Raw genomic sequence first — 20,624 nt, forward strand, 5'->3', positions numbered from 1 at the left:
CAAACATGATTCATGATATCCCAGCAGAAGGCTTTTTCACATTGTAAAATCACCTTAGAACACACCACAATTCCTAAAATGAGTATGGTACCATCAACAAATGATTTATATTGTAACTATTAACTACAATGCTTTTTAATGAGGTGCTATGAAATGAAGGATAAATCCAGGATATGAAGAAGTTAATCCTTTAATTATTCGAAGAGCTCATTACAATTCATCCAGTAGATTCAGCATCACAGGTACAACTGACCTTTACAAAAGATGCAATACAATATGACATGTGTAACATTCTATATTCTAGAAATGACATAACAGGTATGAATGTAGTTAAAGATACAGTACAATTAAGAATGTAAACACAACACATCCCCCTTTCCTAATAAAGTAACAAAACAAAAAAAAATTAAACACTAAAAATTATAATTGATACCAAAACTATAAATAAAGTTATTTAACCTATAAATGATGTTAAATGTTATTTAACTTTTGACCACTACTTATTATTCATAATGTAATCTTTAAGCCAAAGAGGAACCACCCTCTTCCTTGAGGAATGACGACACAAAGATAAATCCTCATTTACAGAAACTGAACTTGAACCTTCAGAATCCTTAATTTCCTCTGAACCTTCAGTAGAGGAATTCACAACCTCATTTGTAGAAGGAACTTCACTTATACTAGGACAACTAACCACTTCAGGATTAGCCTGTAACTCATCATTCCCAGAAAAACTATTCAACTCTGCATCCAAATCTTCTGGTTTCCAAACAGTGTGAGAAGAACCTAGTCTACACTTTGCAATCCTACTCAGATTCCAAACTTTCCCATTGTTAAGTCTAACTGAGTTTTTCAAAACTTCCGCTACTTGAAAAGGTTCAGAGAATTGTGAATCACCTTTCTGAACTTTAAAAGGCTTCTTGACTCTAATCCAATCTCCTACTTCAATCAGAACTTCCTTAGAACCATGCTTCAAGTCATGATATTTTTTACTTTTATCACGTACAGGTTCCATACGCGCTTTCACCTTTTCATTAGACCAAGGTTTGACATAACTAGAGAATAACCAAGCAGGAACTGTTTTTGAACGCGTATTCCTACCTTTCATTAATACAAATGGAGAAATCCCAGTAGAATTATTGTTAGTGATGCGGTAGTTCCAAACCACCTTCCCCACTTGCGTAGGCCAATCTAAATCATTACTTATAGCCAACTGAATGGTATTCTTCAAAACCCTGTTAAAACGTTCAACAACACCATTTCCACCAGGATTATTAAGTGAAGTAGTTCTGTGCCTAATACCTAATTTTTTAAAATACGTCTTTGCCCTTAAGGATAAGAATTGGACCCCATTATCCGTGAGAATACATGAAGGAATTCCTTCCGTAATAAAAGTTTCATCAAAGGAAAGAACTGAATCCGTGTCGGCCCTCTCAACCAGCTTAACCACAGGCCATTTCGAGAGAAGATCCATAATGACAATTAAAAACTGGTGTGAGCCATCATTCCTTTGAACAGGACCCATAATATCAACTGCTATACACTCCCAAGGATGTTCAGGAAAAGAACTCTCTAACATTGGGGGACGACAAGTACTCAAACTTTTATACGCAGAAGCGCAAATAACACAATCTCTAACAACCTTTTCTGTCTGAGAATCACAACCTGGCCACCAAAACAATTGTTTAATCAATGACTTAGATCGTACAATACCTGGATGTCCCTCGTGGCAGAGTTCAATAATCCCTTCACGCAAAGTCACAGGAGGAATTATTCTCTCACCTCTCAAAAGTGTTTCATGTGTAACTGAAAGTTCAGACCTAATCTCCCAAAAAGGTCTAATAGCATCATCCAACAAATCTTTTTTACTCGGCCAACCATCAACAGTAAATGAAATTACCTTCTGCAAATTAACATCAGCAGTGTATTCTTTGTTCCACTCCTCCTTGCAGAAAGCTGAAAGACCATCATCATGAACAAAAGCAACTTGCAATTCATTTCACTCATTATTGTCACACTCTTCCAACATAACTGGCATCCTTGATAAAAAATCAGCAAGAACATTACTTTTGCCAGGAACACCCTCGTCGTCTATGATATGACCAAGGTAAATCACACTCTTTTGTGCAAATTTACATTTTGAAAGCTCAATTGTAAGGCCATTGCTTTCAAGAACACTCAAAACTTTCTCCAACCTAGACAAGTGCTCACTCTCATCATCCCCAAAAACAAGTATATCGTCTTGAAAGAATCTGACGCCCTTTTCTTCCTTAAAAAGCTGAAACATTAATCGCTGGAAAACAGCGGCCGCCGAAGCTAAGCCAAAGGGCATGCGCCTATAACGGAAACAACCAAAAGGGGTTACAAAGGATGTAAATTTCATTGACTCAGGACTTAAGGATATCTGATGATATTCCGACGAGAGATCAATGGTCGAGAACCATTGTGCATTGCCTAAACTAGAGACCATTTTATTAATTTTAGGAAGTGGAAACTTATCCACCACAATGTTGTTGTTCAAGTGTCTTAGATCCACACATAGCCTAATTTTTCCATTGCTCCGTCTAACAACGACAATAGGAGAAACCCATTCACTTGCCTCAATAGGTTCAATGATATTAGCAGAAACTAACATGTCTAATTCTTTCCTCACATCATCTCTCACAAGGATAGGAACATTCCTACACTTATGTACTTTAGGGCAAGCGTCGTCTTTAATTATGATCTTGTGTTCAAATCCAACTAGATTCCCTAAAGTTTTACTAAAAACTTTCGGAAATTTATCTAATATTACCTTAGTTATGGTAGTACTGTCATCCACCAGCAAAACTTGTTGACGACTGTTCAGGTCTAAAATGATGTGTAATTGTTTTTGGTCAAACCATCCTAGAACTGGTGGACCCTTTTTTGCAATGTACAACTTCCCTCTACATTCTCTCCCTTTGAATCTAAATACAAACCAATGGAAACCAAGAATATTAATAGGTTCCCCCATATAGCCTTTAGGGTGAATGTCTGGAGTTAACAATTTATCACCCACTTGTTGGACAAAAGAAGACTTCCACATTTCTTCATTAATAATAGTATATGGTGAACCAGAATCTGCATAAATTTCAATATTCACCCCACTAATACTCATTAAGCAAATAGGTTTGTCAATCATGTCTTCATCACAGATTTTCAAGACTAAATTCTCATGTAAACTCATTACTAAATTGTCTTCTTGATCATTCTCTAGAATTTCCTCCTCATCCATATCATTCACAAAATTAACTTTGTTTTTCTTCTTCTTGTTACAAGCTTTTGTCAAATGGCCTTTTAGACCACAATTAGTGCATTTCACTTTGAAGCCAGGACACCCTTTAAAGTCTGCTAAGTGTTCAGAACTATTACATCTATAACATTTAAGTTTTGAATTTGAGGAAGCTTGAGAATGTTTTGCATAAAATGGTCTGCTACCAGCACTCATAGTGTTCTTAGAGTTATAGTTAAATTTCCTTCTATCAACAACATTGACCTTGCTAACAATCTCATTAGAAACAGAAGAATTTTCAAGTTTGATTACATTAGCACATCTGCCTGACATTTCCGCTTTACGTGCGATTGCTAGAATGTCGTCTAAAGGAGAATCTCCATTAATCCACAATCTATCTTGTATTGAGGTATTATAAGAATGCATAACAATTTGATCTCTAATAAGATCTTCTTGTAATACCCCAAATTTGCAGTCTAACGATAATTTCTTAAGGTCAGCCAGGTAACGATCAATGTTTTCATCCTTAGTTTGTTTCCTTGAAAAAAATGTGTAACTAGTTACACCTATACAAACTTTAGGAGCAAAGTAAGTGTCCAAATGTAACAGTGCTAGCATATACACATTTAAATCCCCAGGAAAAGAAAGTTTAGTCATAGTTTCATATACTTTTAGTCCTACAGGACCTAAGGAATGTAAAAGAAGTCTTTTCTTTTGAGCATGAGACATGTTTCCATCTTCATCTAATGCATCAATATAGTTGCAAAAATAAGGCTTCCACTCTAACCATTTAAGTGGAGGTTCACTGCCTGAAACCCAAAAAGCCTGAGGTGCGCTAATATTATAGTTGGGTTGAGACATAATAAATTAATGCTGAACAGAATGGAATACTGGATGTTGGAAACAATTAACAGTAAAATAGTAGTAATCAATATAGTTTAAATACCTCACCAGAGTAGATTCACTGTAAAACAAAAATAGCCAATAAATAATTTTTATTTTTTTATTTTTAAATCAAAAGCAATGGTGTGCGTATCACCGATGATGATAATGCACAGGGTGTGCAAATCACCGATGAAAATAACGCACAAGGTGTGCGAATCACCGCTGAAGATAACACTCGTTGGTGAAGGATGTTCGTTTCAAGCTTCACGTTTTACCAAAATGGCTGCCTGTGCGTGAGATGTCATACGCAAGCGGACCACAATGCAATTCGTCGGAGTCTCGAGGAAGAGTTCCAAGGAAGAAGAAGCTCCACGATCGACTCTCGAACAGTAAGTATTTACCTTATGAACATGGTGCGTGCAGAAACAGAATTTGAACGAAGAGGCGATTATATTTGAAAGTGGTGCATGTCAATAACTGTATGAGACAGATTAAGATGAATTTGTTCCTTTTCCCAAACGCGTCAAAGTTGAAATGTTACCTTTCTCACACGCGATAATGTTCCTTTTCCCAAACGCGCAAAAGTTGAAATGTTACTTATCTAACACGCGTTGATCCGGTGAAGTCGGAACAAGATGGAAACGCAAAACCACTTTAAATCGCACGAAAAGTTCGATTCTTGTAATCTTTCTCAATTAAGGCTGAATTCCAATTAGCGGTGAGAAAACTAAGATGTTAACTCCCAAAACTGCAGCCAATTATCCAAGGTAAAATTATGCAGATTGTCATATGAAGAGAGTGATAAAACTCTTTCTTATTTTCTTTTATAATAAACCTCAAGAGTAAATTCGAGTTGCTCACGTAGGTTCCGCTCTCCGAATCCCGTCGCCAGTGAAATGAAGGATAAATCCAGGGTATGAAGAAGTTAATCCTTTAATTATTCGAAGAGCTCATTACAATTCATCCAGTAGATTCAGCATCACAGGTACAACTGACCTTTACAAAAGATGCAATACAATATGTACAATATGACATGTGTAACATTCTATATTCTAGAAATGACATAACAGGTATGAATGTAGTTAAAGATACAGTACAATTAAGAATGTAAACACAACAATTTTTGTTTTCAAAAATATATGTGTTGACAGTACACTTTATTGCAATATAATAGAGTGCTCACTCGAGATTGTAGTTCAGGGCTTACACGCTATGCTTTGCTTTCACGCATGCGCAGATACGCATGTCCAGCCTTATGTGCCCGTATTTTTTCTCGCAATCGATTGTGGTTACCTTTCGGAGGAATGTATTTTTTATTTCGACTATTTGTTTGTATTGCCATTGAGCATGTACTCGTTTACATTAATTGTAGCTATTCTGAGGCCACGCAATATGGTGTTGCAGAGATCGAAAGACCATTACAATATGGCCACCACTACCATCAAGCGGGCCAGTCACCGTATGTGTTGCCGTGTACTCCTTTGTTTATGTTTACCAAAATGCCACATTGGAATGCTTTATTAGTTGTCTTTGAAAACAATTTCTTTGACGTGAACAAGGCTTCGTGCCGAAACATGTTGTCACTTGAATAAACCTTCTTGGAAGCTCTTTGGTTGGCGTCTGAGTTGCTGAGAGCGTACCAACAATCTTTAACTTTGGAGAATATATATATCTCTCGATCTCTCTATCTCTCTATCTCTCTATCTCTCTATCTCTCTATCTCTCTATCTCTCTATCTCTCTATCTCTCTATCTCTCTATCTCTCTATCTCTCTATCTCTCTATCGCTCGATCCCTCTCCAAACAAATATCCTGAAGGAAGAGCCATCTCGGGTAGGTTACTTTTCCATCAATTTATTCATGGCAGCAATCAAGTTCAACTGGACCGGACACCCAGCACTTTAACTCTGTTAGACATGGGATCTCTGGTTGGCTAAGGCATGCGCAAAAGCGGGGCAGAGACCACCACCCTAGTCAGGGCAAGGGAGTTACACTCCAAAGAGAACCCCTGCTCACCCCCTCTGTAGCTTGGCACGAGCAGTCAGGCTTATCCCGGAGGCCATTTGTAAAGCATTTGTGCACGTACACAGCAGCAACATCCCAGGCACACTGCAAAAGGAACTCCACACAAAGTTATATAAAAACAAAAATAGCCTTTGTATTCTCATAACACATTAGAATAGTACTCACATAATATATGTGCTGCCACCTAGCACTGGGTCATATCTACAAGGGATTATACACACCTGACAGGGCCCACTGGACCACTGTCGGAACCATCACAGAGTGAACTTAGTAAAGATAATACATCTCATAACCGTACAACCAGTAATCACTGGTAATCACTGTACTTAGCATCAGCCTGTAACATAAACTACCGTATGCACAGTATCACATTTAGGCGCGAATTACATTCTGTGCCAACTTCACCAGCATAAACACATTATGCAATCATCTTGCAAGTCTAAACACAATAGACCTTCATCTCCGAAGTATAACTCACATTAGGGGCTTAAATCATAGTGGAACATAATCCCACTAGCATAAACCATAATATGCAAAACAACCTCGTAATCATAAAAAACATATTTAGAGGTATAAAACAGGGTGCGTAAATCGTACTACATGGATCACATATTCTAGCACCACATAAATCACTTTTAGCACATAATCTCCTAATAAAGACCATATTGGTGGCAGTAATCACATAAGGGCCTGGCACCCTATATACTTCACAGTCCCCCCTGGCCAACTGGCCATCTCAAAGGGGCTCACATGCCCTCTGTCCAGAATGTCCAATTGCGCCATTGCGCAAACCTAAACGGTGCAGCTGGCACTAAGTGCTGCACAGCTGTGAATGTAAGGGGGCAAATGAGTGCATCTCGCTCCTAATTTCAAAAAGACATGCCCGCAAAGCACTGTGGCCTAAATAATGGAGCTGCCCACTACTTGCTGGGCAGCTGTGAAGCAATTAGAATGAGGCCTGGCACCACTGTGCCTTCTGTACAAATAGTTATGCAAAACGTTGCAGCTGCCTGCGCTCTCGCAGGGCAGCTGGGAAAGGAGCAAGGGGCCCTGGCACTTCTGGACCTTCGGGCCTTACTAGGGCTATTAAAGGAAATTGGCGCCCACGTTGGAGCACACAAGCTCACCTAAACAAATATGCCCCAATGGAGCGCACTGGCGCTTTAAAACAAACATGCCCAACGATAGAGCCACATGGGCTCGAAAACAAAATATGCCCATGATGGAGCAGCCCTCTGCCATGTGGAGCCGCTCAGGGGATAGGCACCGGCACTTGTGCCTCGGTCCCCTCTACCCCCAGCCCTCTTCACTCACCGGGCTGTCGACTTGCTGCAATCTTGATGGATGCAAGGCTCCGGTCTTTGCCTTTCTGCGTTGCGGGTCCAACAGCAATCCTCTCGCGGTGCGGGGCTTCCCCTTCACTCTTGGGAGCCCTGCGCTGCCATCGGCGGCCTCTGCCACCTTTTCTCTTCACCCAGGCCCCCTCCTGGGACCCGGGACTTTTCTGCACGTCCGGCGGAGCTCTCATCGGCATACGGGAGCCCCGCTCGACACTGCTTCTCGCCCTCGCGTCTCCGGGCGGGTGGGACTTCCTTTGGTGAGGTGGAAGTCCCGCCCTGCTTCAGGCATCGCGCGGCCTGACTTCCTTCTCGGCCTCCGTCCACGGCGGTGAGACGCGGGGTGGACTCCCGCTTTAAAATAAAAGCATAAGCGGACAATGATTAAGCGGGGTGGACACCCGCAAGGGCGTACAAAGTGGGGTGGGCACCCGCATCCTTGAAATTGACAAAATCCAATGCGGCCATGACGCGGGGTGGGCACCCACTATACATCGGACCGAGCGGGGAAATCCCTACATCCGGATTCCCTCAAAGATGGTTGCACCCCAGGGCTTCAAGGGTAAAACAGAAGCACTCCACTCCTCCTCTGGGCAAGATGAGAATCCAGCACAGCGCTCACGAGGCGCTTAGAAGCAGGCAAAGGTCCTGCAGGCAAAATAATCCGTCCTTAGGTGAAGGGGCATGGCGGGGCCCAGGGAGGTCAGCACACAGGGCCCTCCAGCAGGGAGGCAAGCCAATGTGGCGGTTCCTCCTGGCCCCCAGCAGCAGCAAGCCACCGAGAACAGGAACAAAAAGTGAACATTTTCATAGTCACAGCCCCTATATTTATATTAGAAAATCCCTTTGTGTCGCAGTACAGGGCTTGGGGATACCAGTCAGAACTGGTTTAGGGGGATTTGGAGCTCTTTGTTTTGACCAGCTCCTCTCCCCTTTGTTCGGAATGGGGCTCAGTGATTAGACGCACTACAGGGGGCAGATCCAGAATTGTGGAGGGAAGGCACAGCCCTATTCAGGTCCCAGGTGCATCTCCTCCCTCCCATCTGCATGCAGATCTCTCTATTCACCACTGGGCTGATTCACTCGGTCTCCTGGAGCCACCCACACCTCTCAGCTCCTGTCAATCACAAGCCAGACATGCAATTCACGTCAGGCAGGCAGACACACAGTACACAAAAATGCCAACTTCTAAAAGTGGCATTTCTCCACCAGTCACCATAAATCTGCGCAGACCATTGCGCAGCATTTATTCTTACAAGTTCATACATACTAAACTCGCCCCTGCATTCCGTTAATACCAGAATTACCATGGACACATATCTCCCATGCATTCTAATGGGAGGGCAGGCCAATCTCACCACACGCACTCCGAGCGCGCAAGCACTTTACACTGGGCCATAGTCCTGAAGTACCTCGAGGGCTAAAATCGCTACCACCATGTCAGAGCTTAAGGCAAAATGTTCAGGGGTGAACCTGCCAAAAAGGGCCAAGTCCAACAAATGCCAGACACATTTCGGGTAAATAGTTCCTTCATCATTGGTGCGCTGATAACAGTGAGACTGGCTTCGTTAACCTTTTTAAACTCCTTCATTTAGCCTCAGTAGGCGTGGCTTGCATGGCCTCATGGTACTTGTAGTTGGCTTATTGTTGTTCAGTAAGCATGTCTCTTCCATACTGCTTGATTTCAATAAAATTCCCTCAGGTGTCTGGTGTCCGGCTCCAGTTGCGCTTGATTGCTGCCACGAATAAATTGATGGAAAAGTGACCTACCTTAGATGGCTCTTCCTTCTGGGTAGTCTTTCGTTTGGATATATATATATATATATAGTTAGGAATTAGAATTTAAAAAACCTTTGAAATTCACTGAAAAAAATATAGGTTTCAGACATGTTCTAGTTAGGAATTTGCATTTAGAAAATCTTAGAAATTCACTGAAAAAACTATAGGTTTTAGGGGTGTTCTAGTTAGCTGGACATTTCACTCATACAAAACCATTGAAATTCCTCCGTTCTAGTTAGTTGTACTAACTATAACTCGCGCGCCCGCAATCCACTGCTGATGTCACATATTACATCATTCATGACATGGTCTGTGACATCACTGATGACATCTCAAATGACATCACTGATGACATCACTGATGACATTATCCCGTGAATGTGGTTTATTTCGATATTTTTAAATAAGTATTATATATATAGGAATCTGCATTGAAGACTGGGGGGATGTACAGGTGTCTGAGTGGAGCTTTGAGTACCACTGTGATTGACAGTCTAAGTGACTAATTTAAAGTGTCTCGCTGAATAAGTTGGTTACTAGCAATGTGAAACTCTATATTATTTTTTAATTAGTTAAGTGAGTATTTGTATGAGTGAATGTGTGTGGTTGGGTGGGAGATTTGTGACTGTCCAATTATGTGTAAATAGTGGATTTAGTAGGTATATGAGGTTAAGACTGCACCTGGAAACAGCTGTTTGAGTGAGTGAATCTCTTTATGGGTATGTTGATGAGTAAATATATTTCTGAATGATACATGTCCTACAAAGTAGAAATATAAAAAACATTGTATGTGACAGTTGTTGTATATAAATACATATAAATAAGACTGTGATTCAGTGACTGTATGGAAAACTGTATAATTGTAATAGAGATTTTATAACACACTAAGTATGAGTTAAGATCTATATGAATAAATAAAGTTGTGTTTGTATAAGTGTGTAGGTGAGTAAATGATCAATTGTTTGCATAAGTGAGTAGTATGACTGCATAAGTGAATAGGATGTGTACTGGTGTGTAATGTCGTTATAGCTGTATAAGCATATTTAATAGTGTTCTGTTGATCTTTCTGAACATGTATGAGTGAATCTACAGGTAAGTGTTTAGATGTGTGTGTATATCTACAAATCACTGAGTGGGTTTTTAGAAAGTTGTATTGGTATGTGATTGTTTTGAACATGGTACTTTATATTTTATAGTGAGTGATGAAAGGTTATACTAGTGTACGATGAGGTGTATTTGATTGTCACGTGGATGAAGTTATCAGTGATATCATCAGTGATGTCATTTGAGATGTTCTCAGTGATGTCATTTGAGATGTTCTCAGTGATGTCATTGACCATGTCATGAATGATGTAATATGTGACATAATCAGCAGTGGATTGCGGGCGCGCGAGTTAGTTAGTACAACTAACTATAACGGAGTAATTTCAATGGTTTTGTACGAGTGAAATGTCCAGCTAACTATAACAGCCATAAAACCTATGTTTTTTTCAGTGAATTTCAAAGGTTGTTTTCAATGATAATTTTTAAAGGTATTAATTGTTATATTTTTTCGTATTGTTTTACTACATTTATTTAATTAATTTAATTTTAGATATTTTCATTTTTATGTAATATTTTTTTTAATATATTTATATTAATTTCTTTTTTTTTTTTTTCAAAGTATTTTTGGGAGTCGCACACCCAAAGCTCACCTTTCTCGATCACTGCGTGGAACCTAGCTGCCATTTTAGGATTGTTGTGTAGGATCCGCGTAGGGTGTGCGACGGGTAAAAATTTTCCTGCACGATTGCTATGCGACTGATAAGCGACTTGTGTCGCATACACGACATGTACGTATTACGCTACGCGACGGTCGCGCGGTTCCGTGTGACGTCATATGTGTGTTGGATGCGGTGGGTGCGGGACTCTCGCAATTTTTTTTATGTCCAAATACATATATATATGTATGTGTGTATATATATATATATATATATATATATATATATATATATATATATATATATATATATATATACTGAAAAAACCATAGGTTATAGACCATATATAGTTAGGAATTAGCATTTACAAAACCTTGAAAATTCACAGAAAAAACCATAGGTTATAGACCATATATAGTTAGGAATTAGCATTTAGAAAACCTTATTTTACTCACACAAAACCATTGAAATTCCATATATAGTTAGTTGCACTAACTATATATCGCGCACCCGCAATCCACTGCTGATGATGTCACATATTACATCATTCATGACATGGTCAGTGACATCACTGATGACATCACTGATGACATCTTAAATTAATTAAATTCTAAACTATATATGGTCTATAACCTATGGTTTTTTCAGTGAATTTTCAAGGTTTTGTAAATGCTAATTCCTAACTATATATGGTCTATAACCTATGGTTTTTTCAGTGAATTTCATTGGTTTTTTAACAGCTAATATCTGTAGCTGTAAAATGTATTCTTCTTTAAATCCAAAAATATATTTTATATGTTTATTAATAATTTTTTTTTCTTCGTTCCCGCTTCGCGAATCGGGAAGCTTCCCGTTAGCTGACCTTGATGCCGCGAAATAGACCGCGAGCCGGTAAACGTTTCTTTACCGCAACTGCCGCGTTAGAAAACAACATCGTGACGCCTCCCGTCCGCATGACGTTTCACGTTGTCGCGTGATACGTCATATGACGTGCTACGTTAGCGAACTGGTACGCTTACCGAGTCGCAAAGCACAGGTTTCTGGAAGCAAAGCGGGAGGCCCTGCAAAGCGCTTAACGTAAACACAGCAGGTCATGTGACTTGGTAATAACACTTTTCATTGGTTCATTTCACTTTTGGTTTCCTAATGATGTAAGACTAGGTCATATAATCTAAAATGAACACTTTTCATTGGTTGAGAACTCTTGTTTTTCCCAAATGATGAAAATCCCTCCTTCTTTCCTCACTCTGACTTTCATCATTGTGAGAGAAAGACCCTTTGTTACCAGTGAGCAATGGCTTCTTTAGTAGCTTCAGCTGGTGCTTCCCCACCACCTCCACCACCTCCAAGGAAGAGTGGACCACCTGCTCAAGTTATAATTCAGCAAGAAGAGGAAGAAGAAGAACAGGACGACGAGCACGAAGAGAGGCACTTTTTGCCTGAGGAGCCCAGGACGTCTCACCGGAAAGAAAACTTCATTTGGCAATTTTTTTAAATTCCCAAAGGTCAGAAAAAAGTAAATGCAAGATACGTAAATTGCCTTATATGTCAAGATAGACTGTCCAGAGGGACCGACAAAAAATACAGTTTCGGAAACTACACAACGCATCGCCATATGACTAGGTGGCATCCTAACAACTACAGTGCTGCACAGTTTCGTAACGACCTAGATAATTTCCCTATTATGGCCAGAAGATCTGTTGTACCGGAAGTAACTGGACCAGAGGGCAGGGAGATGGTGCCAAATATTCAAACGAGATTTCATGAAGTAAAACAAATCTGCGTACATTGCAGTGGATTCATTTGCTACGGAGAAAGAAGCATCACTCTGATCAACAGAGCTATTGACTATCATATGCAAGTTTGTACGAAACGCCCCAAATAATAAATACTTTTTTTTGTTTTGTTGCTCCTGTTGAGCCCTTTACAATGAATCGTTTTCATTGCCCCCTGCAAAAAAAACCCAAAAAAATATAAAACTGTTCAGAAAAATTCAAAAAAAGTAAATAAAATTCAGAAAAATAATAAAAAAAATATAAAACAACAAAAACAATAAAAAAAAAAGTTCTTTTCAGAACTACCTCCCCGTTATTAAAAAATTGGTACAATATTTGGAACTGTGCCAACCTCTATTTCTCGTAGTACGCTTCCCAGTTCGCTCGCCGGTACGCGAACCGGAAGCGAACCAAAAACAGTAAGTATAAGGGAAGGAAACAGACACTTATGTTAAAAGAAAGACAGCTATAGGGGAGTAAACTAGAGATACTATTACCCGTAATCCACTGCTGATGATGTCACATATTACATCATTCATGACATGCTCAGTGACATCATCAGCAGAGGATTGCGGTTTTTTTGGCAACGTGCCTTATCCACGGTTTAATAACGCTGCCTTTTGCTTTATATAAGTTTTCAAATTGTATGAAATATATACCAATAGGTCGTTATGAACCTTTAGGTAGTGCTTTTCTTCATGAGGTCTGGTCGCTTCCATACACATACAGATGTTTCAAAGATGATCAAGAAGTTTATCTGAATGGAGAGGAATGCACTGAGACGCCAGATCATTCACTAATGTGTAGGCACATACAGTTACACGGTTCATGCAACAAACACCGACCAAATATGGCTTGCGTGTTGCAAGGCACGCCAGTTCCTGCTATCATCCCCACGTTCAAGTTGTTGGAAAATGGTAGTTATTTGATGCTCAATAATGAAGATTGTTCTGGGTTAATTAAAAGTATTCCTTTTATAGTAACAGTAAGTGAACGGGTTATTTGCTGCAAAAATGTTCTATTTCCTCCCACACATGAACATAGGGAGTTTTCAATCTGGCCACAAATACCAACCTTGGGAGCAGATTTCAACGGCATGGCAAGAATAAGAGCTCTTTTGTCTCAGAGAGAGGTGGCCTTGAGTTCGGCCCGTGAAACTTTCGTGCTTCACATAGCGAACACCCGTACAGAGGTGCAGACCCTTTTCAATACTGATTCGCCTTTGCATTTCAGCAAGATGGTTCGGACTATCTTTAACGCGTCCTCCACAAAGGCCCTGGCGCACTTTTTTAAAGTTGTTACCAGTGGTCTCGTGACTTCATTTGAGAAAATCTTTGGAGTCATCCCTGCTTTCTTTCATTCTATTTTCTCCACTGTGCTTCGTGGATTGCCATTTTTACTTGCATTACCAGCGGACGCTCTTGTGCTTTTTTACATTTTTAAATATGGATGTCCCTCCTGTGCAATCTCTCGCCCTGCAGCTGCTGACACTGTTCCGCAATCGCATGCTAGAATATTATGGCACAATGCCGTTGGCGATATTAAGCACGGCATATGGATTATCTTTTCGATTCTCCTACTTCACCTGTGTCCAGCCTGTATTTCACTGCCTGACCTGTGATTTCGATTGGGCCATTGATTTGTGTCTCTGCGGACCGGTTTCTCCTGACGTCGACTTTAATCAGCTGATGACTCCTATCATTACTCACGAGTTGATTTGTCCTGGCGAAAGGATTATGCCTGTGGCATTGATGCATGGACTAATTGGTCCCTGGAATTTACTGGCGGCAACACAGTCTTTCTTGGAACAGAGCTTTCTTGAAAACCCACCGAGCTGTCCTCTGATGGTGATAGAGGATCCGGTGCTGGGAGAGCACGTATGTTCTTTTCCGCTTTTAAATTGGATGGCTGAACTCTTTTCGGATGAAGACGGTGACTTCCTATTGGAGGCTGTTGCAGCTTATTTTGCATACACAGTTATGTCATAGACCTTTTTCATGTTTGATATGCTGAGTACTAGCATTTCATTGACAATTCATTGACTTATTTGTCAAGTTTTTATTATTTAGCTTGCCTATTGGCTTAAGACTCGATAAAGTACTTGGCTGTTTTATTTTTCTTTAGCATTAAATTTTCCTAGTTTTTAATGTTTTACCTTGCGGACCGTCCACATATAAACTTGCAATCTGCTCTCATGAGATGGCACTTCTATTATCTTATTCAGTTCGTTTCCGGATCATGGGGAGGTGTCATCTAGGTCCTGGATATCTTTACACCGTGTTAAGTTAGCATGGGCTCATTACCGGTTTAAACGCCATTTTTCCTCTTTTGCAACTTCTGCACACGACACTTAGTTGTTGCTTTAGCTTTCAACCTAGTAGTTCATCGTGGTTTACATGAGAATAATATGTTATTGCTCTACTATCTGCTTTGCTTGTTAAACTATATCTGTACAGCGAGTGCTGAAGTTTCAAGAACAACACGATACAGAATTGTTATGAGGTCTGATCTGCACGACTTCATACTCATAACATAAGTGCAGCTTCTGCCAATTCTGGGCATGAGGCGGGTTTTATATTGCTTTGCCAAACACACATACACAACAGTTGATGCGGTTCACATGAAGAGAGAGCTGGTGTATGCTGATGTGATTCCTTCAAATCTAAGACACTAAAGTATGGGCACGCCCTTAACCAACACAAACAGACCTTCTTAGCAAATAATATAATATGTGTATTAGGGAGGGTGAGATATAAGCAGCCGCGGGCCATGGAGGGAGTTACGGTGGGGCAGGGAGGCGGGGAGGGGGAGGGGCAGGGTGGAGCCCTCTCCACCCTGCCCCTCCCCCTCCCCGCCTCCCTGCCCCACCGTAACTCCCTCCACGGCCCGTGGCTGCTTATAAGTGTTGATAACTCTTATTCATTTACAGCATGTTAACATACTGTCACCATTCGCTTTTTATGTACTAGTAACTATGCTGGTAATTTTGCTACTGATAATATGTGTACTTGTATTATCTAAGATACTACGCCTGAGAAGACGGCATTAGTAAATAAACATTTCAAATACACATGTGTTCTTCTTAACTCCATGTTCTGGTTTCTAAGAAATATATAACGACCAACTGTTCATGAGTTCCACGTATCCTGAGGTACTATAAGTTCATATTCTGGATTGTCTAAACATTGAGAGTTTGTTATATCCAATGTGACACTGTACCTAGCTTGCTAAGGGGTTTTTGATTACTAAGGTGAGTTTTGGGGCACCCTAATTCGCCGAGGTTCCAATCCTCTGTCCACAGTTCTGTGTGAGAACAGAAACCCTGCGACAGGGGCACCCCCGACCCTTGCTGGAGCTTCATCACACTTGCGATACAACTCCAGCAATGCGCCACCTTTACGGCACAGATACATCACGCATCTGTGCTGTTTTTGCCCCATGATGCGCCGCATTGTAAATGCAGCACACCATAGGTGACGGAACAGCGGCACAGAATGACTAACACATCCCTGGTGATGCGCCAGTCATCATAAATCTATCCCTATACTTATTATCTTGTTCGAGATGAACCGCCATATGTATCATCAAAGTTTTTTGCATTTCCTAAATAGCGAACTTTAAGGAATAAATAGCGATTCTTTACCATTCCTAGTTTGCGATGAGCTATTTGCTAATTACAAATTACCCATTCATTTCCTTCATTTCCATAGGGCGGTTGGACTCACTTTTAGCTCGAACGGCTGAATGGATTTCCACGAAACTTGGCAAAATTGTAGGGACTGGTAGCCCGATGTGCCTTTGCTATGTCTCAAGATGTATGCTCCAGTGGTTTTTACGAAAATTAACTTTGAAAAATATATATTGGGCTACATTGGCCTATATATATGTTGGAGCCCAATGTAGCCCAATGAAGCCCAATGAAGCCCAATGTAGCCCAATGTAGCCCAAAGATGGCCGCCAGAGACAAAAAAAACAAATGTAGCCCAAATATCAGCCAGATGTAGCCCAACTATAGCCCAGTGACAGAATGACCAATCAGCTTCGCAAACCTCCGTTACGCGAAGCGGAGCGCTGTTACAGATATATATCTTTTTTTGAACGTTAATTTCTCAAAATCCACTGGAGCACATATATTGAGACCTAGCAAAGGCACATCGGGCTACCAGTCCCTAATATTTTACCAAGTTTCGTGCAAATCCATTCAGCCGTTCGATTATTATTATTATTATTTTTTTTTGCCCCGCGGGGCCCTTTTAAAACCTCCACATCAAACCTAGGGGGTCAGCGAGGATCTACTATGCCCCCTTATGGTCATTTGCCCCTTCGCTTTGGCCTCCTCTTGTCTCTCGATCCTACCGAGAGACAAGATGGCGGCCGCTACGGACTGTTTGGAATGTTTACAGACGCCGAGAACCAATCAGCTTCGCTTCACAAAGCTCCGTTGCGCGAAAAGTCCGCGAACCGGAGCGCTTCCCGGTCCGCTGTTACAGATATATATCTTTTTTTGAACGTTAATTTCTCAAAATCCACTGAAGCACATATATTGAGACCTACAAAAGGCACATCGGGCTACCAGTCCCTACAATTTTCCCAAGTTTCGTGCAAATCCATTCAGCCGTTCGGGCTAAAAGTGAGGCCAACCGCCCTATGGAAAACTCAATGTTAAAAACACGTTTTGGGACCCCCCTTTTTTCTCGACCCCCCCCTGGACGAACCCCCCCCCAATTTTCAGGGGCTGCTCAGAAACAAAATGTGCCATTTTCCTGAAAATTTCAGCCAATTCCGTCCACAAACGCCAAAGTTATTAGACATAGAATTTTCAAAAATCCCATAGAGAAAAAATCCTAACTATATATACCTACTGGCGACCGCCAGTAGGTAATATATATATATATATATAAGGCAAGACATTATCTGAGCTACTCTTAAAAAATAATACTCTTTTAGTTTTAATAAACATATTACTTTTAAATGCAATCTCGCAAAGTCGCGCTGACTGCGTGCTGGTGTGCGGACCCCATGTGACCAGAAAAAAAGAGATTTCATAACCCTTCCTATTCTAAGTATTGAAGGACCCCACCCATTTCAATCACTCTTCTTAGACCTTCCTTGGGAGAAGACCTCTGCTAAGAAGAACTTCTGTTTTTTGGAGATTGCAGACCTGGTTGTGCTCTAACTTTGAAAAATGCCTTCACAACAACAATCTTCAGATTCTGAACACTCAAATGAAGAGGAATTTGTTCCAGAACCACCACGTCCCAAAAAGTATGAGTCTATTTTCTGGAAATGTTTTTACATAGCCAGGAGGACTTAAAAAAGTCAATGCCACAAAGGTAACCTGTCAAATTTGCAAGGCAGTTCTATCTCATGGAGACCCCAACAAGAAATATTCTTGTAGAAATGCAAGCATCCTTAAACACATGCAATACTTGCATCCAGTCAATCTTGCAAAAGAGGAATGCAGAAGACTGCAGCAGCGTACCTCCAGCACTTCTGGGGCGTCCACTTCAACATACTTCAACACTTCACCTTAGGCTCACCGCTTTTAGACCTGTGTTTGCTGCTAGAGCTGTTTGTGTGTCTTTTAAAATCATTTGTTTTAAAATTGACTGCACGTAGGGTGGAGCAGAGGGCTTGGAACTGGCGCTAAATGTTACCCGCACGGCGGGAGCGCAGAGGACGCGTGCAGCGGGCGCGCCGGCGGCGTACCAAAGGCAAGCCTGTCTGCGCCCGTCCGCGCCTGAAAGGGCCCAGGGGCCAGCCATTATGCCCTGTTTGATTCCTATTCATGCACTCTACTCATTTGCGCCCCCTTTGCAACATCCTGTCCGCGTTGTCTGCATATGATATTTTTAAAAATCGGATTCGTTTCCCTGAAGTACAGCCTGCTAATAAAATTACCTGCAGGCCACAGACCATAGCCTCCACTATGGATCTACCCCTTTCTATTTACTATCTCAACACTTGCTCCCTCGTTAAACACCAACTGGATATCTTTTCAGTTTTGATCATAGAAAAGCCTAGTATTTTTCTTTTAACTGAAACTTGGCTTACAGATGATTCTGCACCCGATCTGCTGGCAGCTATTCCTAACGATTACTATATTATTCATGCTAATCGCCTGCCAGGCAAATCGGGGGGAGGAGTAGCTGCCATCATCCGTAATGAACATAGGTTTAGTTCCCTGACATGCCTTACTATTAAGGACACTGAGAACATTGTAATTAAGCTTGAATCACCTTGCGATTCCTTCGTCTGTGTCCTAATCTATAGGCCCCCAAACCAGATGCCTTTTTTCCCCTTGGCACTCAGTGAACAGATGGCTAAACTTATAACCGAGCACGCCAAGGTCCTTCTCGTTGGAGATTTTAACTTCTGGTACAAAGACCCTGAGGAAGGCCCACATTCAACTGAAATGACTGACCTCCTCACCAATCCTAATTTTAACCAACAGGTCGTATTCCCTACCCACCAAAAAGGCCATATCATCAACCAAGTCTGGACTAGTGGTTTGTCCACCTCTGTCCCCATCATTGAACGCTGCATCTGGTCTGATCACTATCTGTTAAAATGTACTCTTAAATTCTCTATTATTGCGAAACCTAGCAGGATTAAAGTTTGTTCTGGTAGGCAATGGAATTCTGTGAATCTAGCAGATCTCCTCTTTACACTAGCGTCAACTATACCAACTTATGGTACAGATCTAGAAATTACAGAATCAAACGTTTCAAAATGGCTTCAGAATGCCAGTGATAAACATGCTCCCCTCAAACCATTAAAATCAGCTTGTCATAACGACTCACAGAGATGGTTCACTTCTAAAACTAAAAAAACAGAAACTGGCACTATGGCAATTTGAGAGACAATGGTGCTCCAACTACTGCCATGGGAAAAAACTACTCTATATAGAAGCCAAGAAAGAATTAAAAAAAAAATTCTACTAGCTAAAATTATTTATTTTTCAACACGTATTTTCAATTCAAATAAAAACTCTAAAGAGATCTTCAATATAGTTAATGAACTATCTAATCCTGAAAGAATTCTATTAAAAGCATTGCCCTCCCAAGCCCTATGTAAATCCCTTAATGATTATTTCATCTACAAAATTACTGCTCTTAAGGCTAAAATTCCTAAGCATATAAGTACGTCTAGAGTCCCTGATTTTCCACCTAATAACAGCACTCTTAGTAACTTTCCTACCATCAATACGGAAACCTTCCAGGAACGTCTGGTGAAGGTTAAATCAGGATCGTTCTTGGACTGTTGTCCTCCACACATACTTAGAGACTGTTTTACAGCATTCCCAGGACCTATACTCTCGCTGTTAAATGAGTCTTTACCTTCTGGTCAAGTGCCCATAGCCTTTAAGAAAGCGGTAGTGGTACCTCTTTTGAAGAAACCTGGAGCTGATCCTACGCTCCCCTCCAACTACCGTCTGATCTTCCTGCTCCCATTTTTGGCAAAACTATTAGAGACACATGTGGCCAAATATTTGACCAACTTCCTGGAGGAGTCCAAATATTTGGATCCCCAACAGGCAGGGTTTCGCCCTGCCCATTCCACCGAAACTGTCATTCTTGCTGTGTTGGATACTCTTTGGGATCATATTGATAAAGGGGCTCCCCGGGCTTTGGTACTGCTGGATCTCTCTGCCGCTTTTGACACGGTCGACCATGTCATCCTGGCCGACTGTGTCAAACTCGCTGGCATTGAAGGCATCGCTGCTTGTTGGTTCACCTCTTTCCTTGATGATCGCTCTCAGGCCGTTCGACAAGGAAACTTTCTTGCTCCTTCACGTAAAATCAAATGTGGAGTTCCACAGGGTTCGGTGCTCTCCCCACATTTGTTTAATATCTATATGGCTCCACTGAT

At 41.0% G+C, this 20,624-nt stretch overlaps 1 protein-coding gene across 3 annotated transcripts in view; it reads left to right on the forward strand.

The window, feature by feature from the left end:
- LOC144767510 (sulfotransferase 2B1-like) overlaps positions 1–20,624 on the forward strand; it is an 858,831-nt gene that overhangs the window by 130,288 nt on the left and 707,919 nt on the right. Inside the window, exon 1 of one of the 3 annotated variants that reach the window (XM_078650927.1) lies at positions 4,371–4,527. The exons of the other annotated variants lie outside the window; for them this stretch is intronic. Coding sequence (XP_078507053.1) covers positions 4,460–4,527 — 68 coding nt within the window. The 5' untranslated portion in view covers positions 4,371–4,459. Of the gene's footprint in view, positions 1–4,370; positions 4,528–20,624 lie in introns of those variants that run through there. 3 annotated transcript variants of the gene reach the window in all.

The sequence above is a fragment of the Lissotriton helveticus genome, chromosome 7 (genome assembly GCF_964261635.1).
Source record: "Lissotriton helveticus chromosome 7, aLisHel1.1, whole genome shotgun sequence".
NCBI classification, from domain to species: Eukaryota; Metazoa; Chordata; class Amphibia; order Caudata; family Salamandridae; genus Lissotriton; species Lissotriton helveticus.